This window comes from Girardinichthys multiradiatus, chromosome 6 (assembly GCF_021462225.1).
Source record: "Girardinichthys multiradiatus isolate DD_20200921_A chromosome 6, DD_fGirMul_XY1, whole genome shotgun sequence".
NCBI classification, from domain to species: domain Eukaryota; kingdom Metazoa; phylum Chordata; class Actinopteri; order Cyprinodontiformes; family Goodeidae; genus Girardinichthys; species Girardinichthys multiradiatus.
This window is the reverse complement of record NC_061799.1, coordinates 16,652,187-16,667,699: the sequence shown is the minus strand read 5'-3', so window position 1 is coordinate 16,667,699 and position 15,513 is coordinate 16,652,187. Positions and strand designations below refer to the sequence as shown.

General features: G+C 38.4%; 1 protein-coding gene across 2 annotated transcripts; it reads left to right on the top strand.

The window, feature by feature from the left end:
• Positions 1 to 567: 567 nt before the first annotated feature.
• On the top strand, positions 568 to 13,378 carry LOC124870092 (myosin-7-like). 2 transcript variants are annotated; one of them, XM_047368573.1, is made up of 39 exons: positions 569 to 678; positions 871 to 909; positions 1,223 to 1,431; positions 1,509 to 1,652; positions 1,765 to 1,921; positions 2,015 to 2,042; positions 2,118 to 2,229; positions 2,325 to 2,417; positions 2,523 to 2,586; positions 3,015 to 3,113; positions 4,080 to 4,183; positions 4,278 to 4,416; positions 4,710 to 4,828; positions 4,920 to 5,069; positions 5,149 to 5,319; positions 5,410 to 5,719; positions 5,876 to 5,949; positions 6,784 to 6,989; positions 7,069 to 7,192; positions 7,275 to 7,411; positions 7,502 to 7,757; positions 7,840 to 8,082; positions 8,173 to 8,349; positions 8,430 to 8,575; positions 8,660 to 8,750; positions 8,850 to 9,239; positions 9,353 to 9,479; positions 9,565 to 9,683; positions 9,765 to 9,961; positions 10,043 to 10,226; positions 10,301 to 10,466; positions 10,549 to 10,673; positions 10,747 to 11,055; positions 11,361 to 11,564; positions 11,645 to 11,941; positions 12,059 to 12,163; positions 12,544 to 12,639; positions 12,882 to 13,016; positions 13,253 to 13,378. In XM_047368573.1, exons 3-39 carry the CDS (start codon positions 1,231 to 1,233, stop codon positions 13,271 to 13,273), a joined length of 5,820 nt encoding a protein of 1,939 aa, XP_047224529.1. In that variant the 5' UTR covers positions 569 to 678; positions 871 to 909; positions 1,223 to 1,230; the 3' UTR covers positions 13,274 to 13,378. The 2 variants fall into 2 exon arrangements, with proteins under 2 accessions (XP_047224528.1, XP_047224529.1); XM_047368572.1 differs by having other exon boundaries at positions 568 to 678; positions 9,565 to 9,961.
• Positions 13,379 to 15,513: the final 2,135 nt, after the last annotated feature.

Genomic DNA, 15,513 nt, shown 5'->3' with positions numbered 1-15,513 from the left:
AGTGATAATAAAGAGACGTCACAACTGTGACCTTGTCCTTGTCTTGTGTCTTTGCAGACGACAGCTGCAGCTCTTTATTCTCAATCTATATTTTATTACCAATCACTGACGAGACTATCATGGAACCTAAGACCTAAAAAGGCCTGAGGCTCCACAAGTTGTGTTGAACTATATTGTGTCGTCTCTCCTGACATGCAAATAGAAATGTAATATTCTGATAACTATGCTTCCTCCAGATCTGTAGTTAGAGACATATGGTTGAGTAACATAGCAAATCAGTATCCTCCAAAGTACAAAAAACCCATCATAATAACTTACGCATAATTTAATAAACTGCCCTACTGTTGATTACTATTTAACAATACCTAACAATAAAACATACAAATCACTGGGAGAGATAAATGCCTTAACAGCCAGAGGTTACTTCCCCACCTCCTGCCTCCCTCTTTCTTTGTCATGTCCACTCTGGTGTATTAGTCTTTTGTTCAAGGTGAGAGCAACAAATAGCAGCACTGGGTTCAACCCAGTTTGGACAATGCTTTTGTGACGAGCAAACTGGATGCCATTTCTCTGATATTCATCCCCATATTTGGTTGACTTCCAACCTTTATTAATGGAGAGAAAGCCTGGAGTGAGTCACTGGAGCCATCGTTCTCTTGACAGGGTTGACAATAACAGGTAAGAACAACATTCACTCAAGCAATAATCTGCTTTGTTGTGGCTGACTATTTACTTTAGGTTTAAAAATAAATCTAAACTGTACTTGTGATTAACGTCTGCAAGAAGAATTAATTTCTCATTGTTTCACAAACTTAGTTTTTTGTAACACTTAGTTGATCGTTTTTGCTTTTGTCTTTCGTATTTGAACAGCAAGGCTCCACGTATCCAGGGGATTGAAATAAAGCTCAGGTAAATGTAATCAATTTAAGTGACAGTAATCCAATTCTAATAAGAAAATTAACACATTCTTTTGTCAATATGCATAAAAGCCAAAACATATTTGGTGACCCTTCTTTGCAAGCTCATTACTACTACTAGCTAATTTCTACATTGACATTTAAATAAAAAAAAGTAGTAGTAATTGATAAAAGTTTAAAAAAGTTTTTCCATTCATTTTAGTTTTTTGAAAATTTTTTTTTTTCTTGGTTCTCACATGGCTGATAGTCATATGTGTTAAAAAGTATTTTAAATCCTAGGTGATAATGTTTTTTGTTTTCAAAAGGTTGAAACATGGGTGATGCTGTCATGGCAGAATTTGGGGCTGCTGCTTCTTATCTAAGGAAATCAGATAAGGAGCGTCTGGAGGCCCAAACTCGTCCCTTTGACATGAAGAGAGAATGCTTTGTACCTGACCCAGAGGTCGAGTATGTAAAAGCACGCGTGCAAAGTCGTGATGGTGACAAGGTCACCGTCGAAACTGAGTTTGGAAAGGTATACCACCTGTTCTGTTAATAATGATGTAAAACAAGTCTTAACCTCTGTCTAAAATGTGTAACTTCTTTCTACAGACTGTTACTGTGAAGGAGTGTGATGTTCACCCTCAGAACCCACCTAAGTTTGATAAAATTGAAGACATGGCGATGTTCACCTTCCTCCATGAACCAGCTGTGCTGTTTAACCTCAAAGAGCGTTATGCAGCATGGATGATCTATGTAAGTTGAAAGCATAAAAAACGGTAAAACAAAGATCCCACTCTCTTTTACAATATGCAACAAATATTCACACCAATTTTTTAAAAATGTGTTCCATTTTCTATTTTCATAGACCTACTCTGGGCTGTTCTGTGTGACTGTCAATCCCTACAAGTGGCTGCCAGTCTACAACCAAGAGGTGGTTGTTGCCTACAGAGGAAAGAAGAGGAGTGAAGCTCCTCCTCACATCTTCTCCATCTCTGATAATGGCTACCAGTACATGCTGGCAGGTACAGAAATCACATCAGTGTTTTTTTCCTCAGGCATTCTTTATGATACTGTTGTTGTTGATACTATTGTTTGCTAAAATCTCTTGATGACAGACCGAGAAAACCAGTCAATCCTCATCACGTAAGTCACATTGCAACCTAAAATATGTTTAGCTGTAGATCATGGCCTAAAACTTTTATTGTACCTTTCACTCAGTGGAGAATCCGGAGCTGGAAAGACTGTAAACACCAAGCGTGTCATTCAGTACTTTGCCAGCATTGCTGCTGTTCCCGGTGCTGGGAAGAAAGATGCTGCAAGTGAAAAGAAGGTTCGTTTTAAATTCCAAAAGAGAAATATGTAAGGCTTTTAATCTTATAATAAGGTTAAGAAAATTGACATTGTGGTTTTGTTTGATGGCATTAGGGTACCCTGGAGGATCAAATCATTCAAGCTAACCCTGCTCTGGAGGCATTTGGGAATGCCAAAACCATCAGGAATGACAACTCCTCCAGATTTGTAAGCAACAATATGATTGTAGTAAAGTTTATTGATTACCACTGATCAACTAAGAGTTTTCTTTACCTTATTAGAGACAAAAGTTAACACAACTTTTCCTTTTAGGGTAAATTCATCAGAATTCACTTTGACAACAGAGGAAAACTGGCCTCTGCTGACATCGAAACTTGTAAGTAAAAATAAATTTGTCCTCTTAGCAACCTAAATTTTGGAAGGAGCATGGTGCTATAGTTCATGTATTTATCCATGTGCAACAATCATATGAGTGACATACTGGAGGATCAAATCATGCACATATGATATGCACATATCTAATTAGCAGTGTCAGTCAGTCAGTCATTTTCTACCGCTTATTCCATAGTGGGTCACGGGGTAGCTGGTGCCTATCTCCAGCAGTCTACGGGCGAGAGGCGGGATACACACTGGACAGGTCGCCAGTCCGTCGCAGGGCCTAATTAGCAGTGTGTTCAAGAAAAAAATATATTTCATGTTAAGAAATCAGTCAGTCATATCAAAGTTGATAATGAGTTTCAGCAATTATTTCTAAACCAATAGCTGATTCAGAAACTAAGATAGCATATATTTTACCCTTAACAGATCTCCTGGAAAAGTCTCGTGTCACCTACCAGCTCAAAGCTGAGAGGGATTACCACATTTTCTACCAGATCTTGTCTCAGGCAAAGCCTGAACTTCTGGGTAAGTGTGTGAACTACACTCAAAATTATTTCTGTTTGCATTTTTAAATGTGTTTACTTAAAGGTGACCTATTATACTTCCTTTTATACATTTGGGATAGGTCTATGCACTATACAAATCATGTTTATAAACTTTTTCGCACAAAATCATTCTCAGATAATGAGATTTTACCTCCTCAGTTCCCTCTATTTTAAGCTTGACTTTTCAGAATGATCCGTTTTTGGGCTCTGTCACTTTTATGCACATTAGCTGTATCTGGCTGTGCCACCCCAACTCAATTGTGTACTTTGTACATGTGAATGCTGCCAGAAGATCAGCAACAGTACAGCCATTCATCTGTCATCAGCAGATTTGCCACGAACAGTAGGGACTGCATTTTTCTTCCGTCTTTCTCCATATCCTGATGTGTACAAAGCAGTCCGTGGTGAAGTGATTCGCGCAAACTAGTACTGCCTTTGGCAATGTGACTGGAATGTTGCCCTGAAAAATAAAATGAAGTCATGCATCTTTGTTATCCAAAAGCGGGAGAATAGGCCTGGACACATGTGGGTCTTTGTAGCCAACAACAGAACATCTGCCTTTGAGGGTACCTATTTAACTTACATACGCCATTTAAAGCGCATGTAAGGTAAAACCAGCCGGCAAGACGTGATCCTCCACTGAAAATCAAGTGGGTGGAGCTCTGCTTCAAATGGTAGTCAGGGGCGGGACTCGGGTAACGTTGCTAGGTCGCAGTGTAATTGTGACATCACAATTACACAGATTTGAAAGCAAGCATTTTCTAGAAAAAAATAAAACATGGATTTATTGCTAATAAATGGCTGATTAGGTTGTTTTTTAGTGTTTGGACTGTTTGTAGAACCTTTGAGACCCAAATGGAAGTATAAATACGATCAAAAGATGAATTTTGCATAATAGGTCCCCTTTAAAAAGTTTTTACAATGGAGATATTTCCTCAATTTCTAGAGATGCTGCTCATCACCAACAACCCTTACGACTACGCCTTCATCTCCCAAGGAGAAACAACTGTAGCTTCCATCAATGATTCTGAAGAGCTCATGGCTACTGATGTGAGCTGACTCTTTAAAATATAGCAGCAAACAATGTTCAGAAAACAAAAATCAAAGGGAACCAAATGAACATCAACATTTTATGTTTGGTCAGGATGCCTTTGATGTTCTGGGCTTCACTCAAGAAGAGAAGAACAGCATTTACAAAATGACTGGTGCCATCATGCACTTTGGAAACATGAGGTTTAAGCAAAAGCAAAGAGAAGAGCAGGCAGAAGCAGATGGAACTGAAGGTAAGAATTCTAATATAGTGTATCATGGATAATAAACAGACTTAAAACATTTAAAAGCAAATACACCTAAAAGACCATAAATGGCACTATGACTGTGCCATGTTAACTTCTTAGGTCAAGCCATTACAACAATAAATCCATTAGTTCTTCTCTCTTTGCTGTTCTATGATCATTCTTAGGTGCTGAAATTGAATTCAGAAGAATATCATTTCCAATCAAGAAACATAGATCTATGATTACTAATTGGATCTGTTTGTGCACACATGATCAATACTTTTTTTTCCCTTTATTAGATGCTGACAAAGTTGCATATCTGATGGGCCTGAACTCTGCTGACCTCATCAAAGGTCTGTGTCATCCAAGAGTCAAAGTAGGAAATGAGTGGGTCACCAAGGGACAAAATGTTGCCCAGGTAAAAACATAAGGAGAATTTCATTAGTATATTTTGATTTATATGCAATTAATTCAGTTTTAACAATGTTTCTCGTCATTTTCCTGTTAAGGTGTACTATTCTATTGGAGCACTGGCTAAGTCAGTTTATGAGAAGATGTTTCTGTGGATGGTGATGAGAATTAATCAGTCTCTGGACACCAAGCAGCCACGCCAGTATTTCATTGGAGTGCTGGACATTGCTGGATTTGAGATCTTTGATGTGAGTTTAGATAGGAGACAACACATACTGAGTTTTGATGTCAAGAGTCCTTTTTAAATTACTCTTAATGTCCTTTCAGTTCAACACGTTTGAGCAGATGTGCATCAACTTCACCAATGAAAAACTGCAACAGTTTTTCAACCACCACATGTTTGTGCTGGAGCAGGAAGAATACAAGAAAGAAGGAATTGAGTGGACTTTCATTGACTTTGGTATGGATCTGCAGGCCTGTATTGACCTAATTGAAAAGGTGATTTAGATTTTGTAACTTCAGTCAGAACCATTTAATATTATTTTAGTTTTGGTGAAATGTTGACTTTGATATTTATGTTCTACTTAGCCCATGGGCATTATGTCCATCCTTGAAGAGGAGTGCATGTTCCCAAAAGCCAGTGATACCACCTTTAAAGCTAAGCTTTATGACAATCATCTGGGGAAATCTAACAACTTCCAGAAGCCCAGAGTCATCAAAGGAAAACCAGAGGCCCATTTTTCTTTGGTTCACTATGCTGGAACTGTTGATTATAATATCAACAACTGGCTGGTGAAGAACAAGGACCCTCTGAACGAGACTGTTGTAGGTCTTTTCCAGAAGTCAACTGTTAAGCTTTTGGCAATACTTTTTGCTGGGTATGCAGGAGCTGATTCAGGTATGTGGATATTAACATACAGCAGAAACACTAAAAAGCATCTCTTGTTAATGCATCACTCGTATTATTTAGATAACGCGTTGATGGTTCTATAATATGTCTTGTCCTTAAAACGGCATTCTAATGAAAATATTGATCATTTGAATGTTGCTCAAGAATCTGGTGGAAAGGGCAAAGGAGGAAGCAAAAAGAAAGGTTCATCTTTCCAAACTGTTTCTGCTCTACACAGGGTAAGATTATTTAAATTTTTCATTGTGAAGCATATTATATAAATATATATAGGTCCACACTTTCCCAGATAAAAGGTCCCGGCTTGGGGGTAGGACTTCCAGATTACCCTGGGATTATGTCCTGAGTAGCGATGATTGGTGGTTCTTTTCTTGCAGTATTCTGACTTCTGTTCACCTGAGAGCGGAAGACCTTTTCAGTTAGACTTTGCTTGTTTGTCCTTTGGCTTCTTTTACTGCAACCTGCTGGACTGGAGGTGCAGCACAGTTTTCTTCACAACCTCCCCATATGTTATTAGGCTGATTTAAATAAATGTTCCCTCAGACTTTCAGAGCAGTGGAAACAAAAAGCACACAAATTTCCCTGAATGCCTTTACCCAGGTAAAACAATTCCAGGTATCAATAAACAGAGACCTTCAGGGCTCTGGTTCCCGGCTTTGTTTAATGTATTCACTTTTAATAGGGTTACTTAGATGTTCTTTTCGACCACCAACCAAACTTTTATAAATATTTAAATTCTGTTTTGTATTCTGGTTAGTTTCACTTAAGGATTTTAGCTTTAATACATATTCCAATAATAAATGTTAATGTTTAGGCAAGTGTCAAGAGTAATGTACACTTTTCTACCTTTATGCATACGTTCTTGCAAATATTTTACCTCCTGTTAAAGCTGTTTACCCTTGTCACATTGTGATGTTTTCTATTGTCTTTCACAAATTCTATGCCTGTATTTTATGAAAAGTAATATGCGTACTCACTTTTAAAGTGCTATGTAAAGAAGAATTCACTCATTTAATAATGAAATAAATGAACTTTGCCATCTGTGGCATAATTAGGAAAACCTGAATAAGCTGATGACCAACCTGAGGTGTACCCATCCTCACTTTGTGCGCTGCATCATCCCCAACGAGACCAAGACTCCTGGGGCCATGGAGAACCCTCTGGTGATGCACCAGCTGCGCTGTAATGGTGTGCTGGAAGGCATCAGGATCTGCAGGAAAGGCTTCCCTAACAGGATCCTATATGGAGACTTCAAGCAGAGGTTTGTTGCTTCAGATGAGAAGAAATAAAAAGTCTAATTACAAAAGTCTGTGATGATATCTGTTGTTCTTTTGTCACAGATACCGTATTTTAAACCCCAATGCAATTCCTGAGGGACAATTTATCGACAACAAAAAAGCTGCTGAGAAATTGCTGGGTTCTTTGGATATAGACCACAACCAGTATAAACTTGGACACACCAAAGTATGTCTATTATTAACAGAATATAGATTTAGTCCATTATTTAGTGCCTTAAACCCTTATATATTTATGTATATTTATCAAGGTGTTCTTCAAGGCCGGACTTCTAGGTCAACTGGAGGAGATGCGAGATGACAGGCTAGCATTAATCATCACTGGCATCCAAGCTCGTTCAAGAGGTCTTCTAGCACGAATTGAATTCCAGAAGATTGTTGAACGCAGGTTAATTCCCACAACAACACCAAACAAAAGTAAGGACTTACACAGTACAGTCCTCTAGTTAACTAATAAAAACTTTATAATTGCACACAGGGATGCACTACTTGTGATTCAGTGGAACATCCGTGCCTTCATGGGGGTCAAAAATTGGCCCTGGATGAAGTTGTACTTCAAGATCAAACCTTTGCTGAAATCAGCTGAGACTGAGAAGGAGATGGCCAACATGAAGGAGGAGTTTACCAAACTCAAGGAGGCTTATGCAAAATCAGAAGCCCGCAGAAAGGAACTGGAGGAGAAAATGGTCACTCTTCTCCAGGAGAAGAACGACCTACAGCTCCAAGTCCAAACTGTATGCTGAAACTGTTACTTTTCTTATCTTAACATAATATATGATTACTACATCGTATAATGTTAAGTTCTGTTAATAATAGGAGCAAGATAATCTGTCTGATGCTGAGGAACGGTGTGAGGGGTTGATCAAGAGTAAGATTCAACTGGAAGCAAAAATCAAAGAGCTGACAGAAAGACTTGAAGATGAGGAGGATATGAATGCTGAACTGACTGCCAAGAAGAGGAAGCTGGAAGACGAGTGCTCTGAGCTGAAAAAGGATATTGATGACTTAGAGCTAACTCTGGCAAAAGTGGAGAAAGAGAAGCATGCTACAGAAAACAAGGTACCACTGATACTAACCACTACACCAAAACATCTAATTTACCTTTGAGTCAATACCTTTAACTCATGCCAAAAACTCTTTGGGCTATAGGTGAAGAACCTGACAGAGGAGATGGCTGCTTTGGATGAAATCATCGCCAAGCTGACGAAAGAGAAGAAAGCTTTACAGGAAGCTCATCAACAAACCCTGGATGACCTGCAGAGTGAGGAAGACAAAGTTAACACTCTGACCAAGGCCAAGTCAAAGCTAGAGCAGCAAGTGGATGATGTAAGACCCGTAACATTAAGTTTACTGGAACTTCTACAATGTTTATTTGACAAAAGTGATCTTTGTATGCCTCTCTGCAGCTTGAAGGATCCTTAGAACAAGAGAAGAAGATACGAATGGACCTTGAGAGAGCAAAGCGAAAGCTTGAGGGAGACTTAAAGTTGGCCCAAGAAAGTATCATGGACCTGGAAAATGACAAGCAGCAACTTGAAGAGAGGCTGAAAAAGTAATGAAGGAAGTCAATTTTACAAACACTGGCTATTCTTTAAAAATGCATAATTTCAAACATTGTACCTTTTATCATCCACAGGAAAGATTTTGAAATAAGCCAACTCAATGGAAAAATAGAGGATGAACAAGCAATGAGTGCCCAGCTCCAGAAGAAACTGAAGGAGCTGCAGGTGACCATTCCTCCAAGACAAACTATGAACAAAAATGACTGTATGCTTTCAAAAGCACCATTAAAATATCAAAGATATTATACTATAATTTTGCTCTAGGCCCGCATTGAAGAGCTGGAGGAAGAGCTTGAAGCAGAACGAGCTGCTCGAGCCAAGGTGGAGAAGCAGAGAGCAGACCTGGCCAGAGAGTTGGAGGAGATCAGCGAGAGGCTGGAGGAGGCAGGTGGAGCCACAGCCGTCCAGATCGAGATGAACAAGAAGAGGGAGGCTGAGTTCCAGAAGCTTCGCAGAGACCTCGAAGAATCCACTCTGCAGCATGAAGCCACCACTGCCACTCTCAGGAAAAAACAGGCTGACACTGTTGCTGACCTGGGAGAGCAGATTGACAACCTGCAGAGAGTCAAGCAGAAACTGGAGAAGGAGAAGAGTGAGCTCAAACTGGAGCTTGATGATGTGGTCTCCAACATGGAGCAGATTGTCAAGTCCAAGGTAAACTCCTTTTATACATGATGTCTTTCTTGTTGTTGGATAATTGATTAGCATCGTACTTAAATCTTCCTGTGTGTAAAGGATAATATATACAAGTATTGATACTTTTTCAGAACAATTTGGAGAAAATGTGTCGGTCTCTTGAGGATCAGATGAATGAATATAAAACCAAATCAGAGGAGGGACAGCGCACCATCAATGACTTCACCATGCAGAAAGCTAAGCTTCAAACTGAAAATGGTGAGCACTTCAACTTATAACCTCTTGAATACCATACCATCTTTACCAATTTAAAGTCTAAATGTTAAATTCATATATAAATCAGGTGAACTTATAAGGCAGCTTGAGGAAAAGGATTCCCTGGTGTCTCAACTCACCAGAGGAAAACAGTCATATACACAACAAATTGAAGACCTTAAAAGACAACTGGAAGAGGAAATTAAGGTAACTGGTTACAGTGAGACTACATTAAATAAAGATTACTTATTGATGGCTGTAAACTATGATTGTTTTCTTTCTGTCCAGGCCAAGAATGCATTAGCCCATGCTGTGCAGTCTTCTCGCCATGACTGTGACCTCCTCAGGGAGCAGTATGAGGAGGAGCAGGAGGCCAAGGCTGAACTGCAGCGCAGCATGTCCAAGGCTAACACTGAGGTGGCTCAGTGGAGAACCAAGTATGAAACTGATGCCATCCAGAGGACAGAGGAACTGGAGGAAGCTAAGTGAGTACAGCACACTTGCATTTGAGTGATGCTGCAAAGTTTGAAAGCAGCCGATACCAAAGTAAACCTTCTATAATACAGGAAGAAGCTGGCTCAGCGTCTGCAGGAGGCTGAGGAGGCTGTTGAAGCAATGAATGCTAAATGTTCCTCTTTGGAAAAGACCAAACACAGGCTGCAGAATGAGATCGAAGATCTCATGGTGGACGTGGAGAGGTCTAATGCTGCTGCTGCTGCTCTGGACAAGAAACAAAGGAGCTTTGATAAGGTTGAAATGCAGTGACAGCTGTATGAATTCACCACAGGTACTGGGTAAAGGGCTAAAATTGACACCATTTTCAGGTCTTGTCAGAGTGGAAACAGAAGTATGAAGAGTCTCAGTCAGAGCTGGAGAGCGCACAAAAAGAAGCCAGATCTCTGAGCACTGAGCTTTTTAAACTTAAAAACTCTTATGAAGAGTCTCTTGAACATCTGGAGACCATGAAAAGGGAGAACAAGAACTTGCAAGGTCAGTTATGTATCAATAAAACCTCACATTCAAAGTTGAATTACAAAATAACATTAATATATTGTCCCAATTATGTTTTCAGAGGAAATATCTGACCTCACTGAACAAATTGGTGAGGGGGGAAAGAACATTCATGAGCTTGAGAAGATTCGGAAGCAGCTGGAACAAGAAAAGTCTGAGATACAGACCGCGTTAGAGGAAGCAGAGGTATACTGTGTAGCAAAATATTTTATTGTTCGGTGAGAATATACATTTTATCTTAGTTATCCTATTTCTAAAGGCCTCACTGGAGCATGAGGAAGGGAAGATTCTTAGAGTCCAGCTTGAACTGAACCAAATAAAAGCTGAATTTGAGCGTAAGCTGGCTGAGAAAGATGAAGAGATGGAACAAGTAAAGAGAAACCAACAGCGGATGGTGGATACTCTTCAGAGCTCCCTTGAGTCTGAAACTCGCAGCAGGAATGAAGCCCTTCGTCTGAAAAAGAAGATGGAGGGAGACCTCAATGAGATGGAGATCCAGCTTAGCCAAGCCAACAGGCAGGCAGCTGAGGCCCAGAAACAACTCAAGTCTGTTCATTCACATCTAAAGGTCTGCACTAAAGTTGCAATGTTTTGTGCATTCAATAATCCAGGTTATTTGAGTTAAAAACACTGCAATGAAGAAATGTATAAGAACAGAGTCCAATGATGTTTAACTTTTCCAGAATATTGACCAAGCTAGCTGCTCTAACTTAGTTATACTTTTTGCTTATTTTGATCTGAAGTGCAATGTTGAGTGGTTAGGCACAGTCATATGTATACACAATGCTTTCAGTGGTCACATTCTGGACATCTTCCTTCTATCTTTATATATCATTATTGAATTTTACCTTACAATGAATCTCACTCTTCCAGGATGCTCAGCTCCAACTTGATGACGCCCTACGAGCCAATGATGACATGAAGGAAAACATGGCCATTGTTGAGAGACGCAACAACCTCCTTCAAGCTGAAGTGGAGGAACTGAGGGCTGCTTTAGAGCAAAATGAACGAAGCCGCAAACTTGCTGAGCAAGAGCTGCTGGATGTCAGTGAGAGGGTGCAGCTACTGCACTCACAGGTAAAACACAGTTTGTATTCCTAAAAAATTACAGTTATTACTGAGGAATTCTAAAAAGGTTTAATTTTACATGTAAACAGAACACCAGCCTAATAAACCAGAAGAAGAAGATGGAGGGTGATATTTCTCAACTTCAAAGTGAGGTGGAGGAAGCTGTGCAGGAATGCAGAAATGCTGAAGAGAAGGCCAAGAAGGCCATCACCGATGCTGCCATGATGGCAGAGGAGCTGAAGAAAGAGCAGGACACCAGTGCTCACCTGGAGCGTATGAAGAAGAACATGGAGCAAACCATCAAAGATCTGCAGCACCGCCTGGATGAAGCTGAACAGATCGCCATGAAGGGAGGCAAGAAGCAGATCCAGAAGCTCGAGGCCAGGGTGATCAGAGATCTCTTTAAGATAAAACAACTAAATCATCAAGCTGGTACAATATTTGACTTCATGGATTCGGTTAATTTCGTCATAAACACAGAATTTTATCCTGTTTTGCAACAGATCAAAGAACTGGAAACTGAGGTGGAGGCTGAACAAAGAAGGTCCAGTGACTTCGTCAAGGGAATTCGCAAATATGAGAGACGTATCAAAGAGCTGACATACCAGGTGAGTTCAATTTTATTTTATTACAAAATGTCGGAACAGATACAGACAGAGAAGAAGTTAGGGATTAAATTTGTTCAAATTGATTTTACAGATGACCTTAACATCTGATCACAGCTATGTTGTGATTGTAAGCATTTTTGTGTTCCACCAAAATATGAACTGGCCCATTACATTTAGTAAATCAAAAAATGGCATTCAAACCCTCCTAAAAATTTCCAGCGATGTGCACAATTAATCCCAAGGTGTCACCAAGCTATTGGCCACAATATACATCACTTAATTTTACTTCAAGTTGACCAATTGGGTTATAACCTACAGAATCTTTAAACGTTTATTCAATATGTAAATTATTTTTATTTTCCTTCTGTCACTTATTTCAGACAGAGGAGGATCGTAAGAACCTGTCCCGCCTGCAAGACCTGGTCGACAAACTACAGCTAAAGGTCAAATCCTACAAGAAAGTTGCAGAGGAGGCTGTAAGTACTTTGGTGTCATGGATCACTACAATCTGTAGTTAATAGCTTCTGACTGAACTAGATAATGTGCTGAAGTTAACATCTTGTCTTGATACAATTACATTTTAAGAGGAACAAGAGCACTTAAATAAACTTGTCACTTTGTAATAACTGCTATTAAATTTAATAGAAAACACAACATTTGTGATGTTTATTTCAAACGCACATAATTACTGATAAGAATATATAATTTTGTTAAATAGGAGGAACAGGCCAACAATAATCTTACCAAGTTCCGCAAACTTCAACATGAGCTTGATGAAGCTGAGGAGAGAGCCGATATCGCTGAGTCTCAGGTCAACAAGCTACGTGCCAAGAGTCGTGATGTGGGGTCAAAGGTCAGTTCAAATGAGAAATTGCTCACATTGGTGTGATCTGTTAAAGTTGAAAATATTCAGCATAAGAAAATAAAATACAGATGTTTAAGCTATGCCTAAAACCCAAATTTAAGGCATAGAAGGTCAAACAGCATTGGAGCATTTGCTTTAATATTGTGTATAATGTAAAAAAAAAAGAATCTCAGATGAATTATTGAAATACATTTTTGAATATTTTTTTCTCTCTTTTTTTTCAGAAAGGGCTTGATGAAGAGTGAAGTAAACTGAATGAATCACTATTCTGAGGCATTCCATTTCCTAACCATGGTGTCTCCCTATACATGTAGGTTGTTTCAGTAGAATAAAATATATCTGCATCACAACCTGGGCCATGACTCTTTCTTGTTGCTCCACTTTCAAATACCAAATTACAAAAATACTTGAGACAATTCCTGTTAAGTCATTCTTTTTGAAGGCATCTCCATTACCCCGACTGTTAAATTCATATATTACACAAGCTTTTGTGACTTATGAGGTTTTAATGCATTTCTTATTCCCAGTTTCATAATGTACTCTCTTTTTTCTGCTTACATTGCATATTGTGTTTTTCAATTATTTTTTGGTAGTATTTGGTAAATATAGGAAAAGAATTACACTGACATGGTAACAATGACGTACTTTTGTATTTCTGTCATTTACACTGCAATCAGTCGATTAACTGCTCTATCATCTGAGCCAGCAATAGGAACATATCCTTTTATAATGACATTTACATCTACCTAAATAATTTGCCAATAATCTAAAATGTCCTCTAAAGATGTTAGAAATACAGCACCCTCCATAGCTATTGGCGCCCACGGTACACTTGTGTAATAAATAAACAAATAAATTACTATTTAATCCAGCAATATAATCTTGCACTGAAAATTGTGGTAAAATGCAACATTTAGTATGATGGCATTCAGTAAGGGAAAAGAAAATCATGTAAAAACATAGTTTTTTCAGAGTAACCAGTGTTAAAATTACTGGCACCCCTATCAATTTCTATAAAATAAATAGTGAAGTGGTTTTTATTAAGGCGTTGTAAGTTGACTAGTGTCGAATATCTCATAATTAGAACTTCCTGTTTCTGCCGGGAATAAATATGAAGGGACACAGAGGTAAATTGCTTTTAGCCACTCTACAAAATGGAAAAGACAAGAAAACATGACTTTGAAGTAAGGCAGATGTGTGTTGATCTTCAATGGATGGAAACTATATGGAAGAATAACTGGATGGAAGAATAAGTGGTTTCCTAAAGTTGCCCATATCCACAGTCAGAGCCACAATCAAAGAGATTAAAACTGGAGCTCTGACTATATAATAAAGGACCCAGATTTATTTTGCCACCATTATTCTTCCCCATCTTCTTTACAAAACAATAAGGAATATTTGGAGGGTGTAAGAAAATATCACCAAAGCTCACTGTCAGAAAGCAGCAAAATGTTTATTTTTGTGCTTCTCCTGTCAAAGATTTGTTTATTTTAAGCCTTTTTACACATTTTTACCTGGGGGTGCCAATAACTGTGGGAGGTCCCGTACTTGAGCAATTTGTCCATAATGTGATCCTCTGTTTAAAATGTAATATTATGTAGTATCCATGTGTCTTATATTTCAAACATCTCACATTCATTTTTCAACAAACAACAACTCATAGTGTCAAAACATTTCATTGCTAAAGTATATATTGTAAGATTCTTTACAAAATGTGCATTATTTTCTTATTTTCCAATTGTTGCCAAAACAGCAAGTACTACCTTATTACAAAACTGATTCAGTTAATGTCTGGTCCATCACATTAGTTACTTTACAACTGTTTTAAACCACCCATATTTCTCTAGAATTTCCTTTCAAGAAACCATTCTTTCTTGCAATATTTTGAAGTGGTCTTGATAAATACGGTTCTCCAGATTTTCTGAGGGTATTTTAATTTTTTGTACTTTGGGTGTTTTTTCATTCATTGCCAGTCCAGTCCTTGTGATCTTACAATACATTGCAAAAGAGAAAGTGTCAGTTTTAAAACCTCAATCGTTCTCTGAAAGGATTTGAACAGTATTGCAAAGGACGGTCTTTAAAGAACAGGAAAAAAACATCAAGAAAGGCCTAATGCAAAACCTTAGCTATGTATCATTGTACAGAGGCTCATCAATTGTTTTGTAAAGTAGACACAACTGTTCATCTCTTGAGTTTCACGAATAAAAGGTTCACCTGTCAAATTAGATGTGACCAGACACTAGACTTAACATAAGTAAAACGCATCCAAACACTGAACAAAACCTTCAAAAAAATCCCTGATGAATTAGGGACTGTAACAATGTCTAGATCATAGGACATAATATAAAGACATTAGGGATGACTGAAGACGTTTGCCCAGCTCTGTATATAAAAAAAAACCAAACATACATACAGTTGTATATAGAAAAAATGCAATTTCATTAGATTATGATATATTAATGAAGGACTATATTTTAGCTATAGT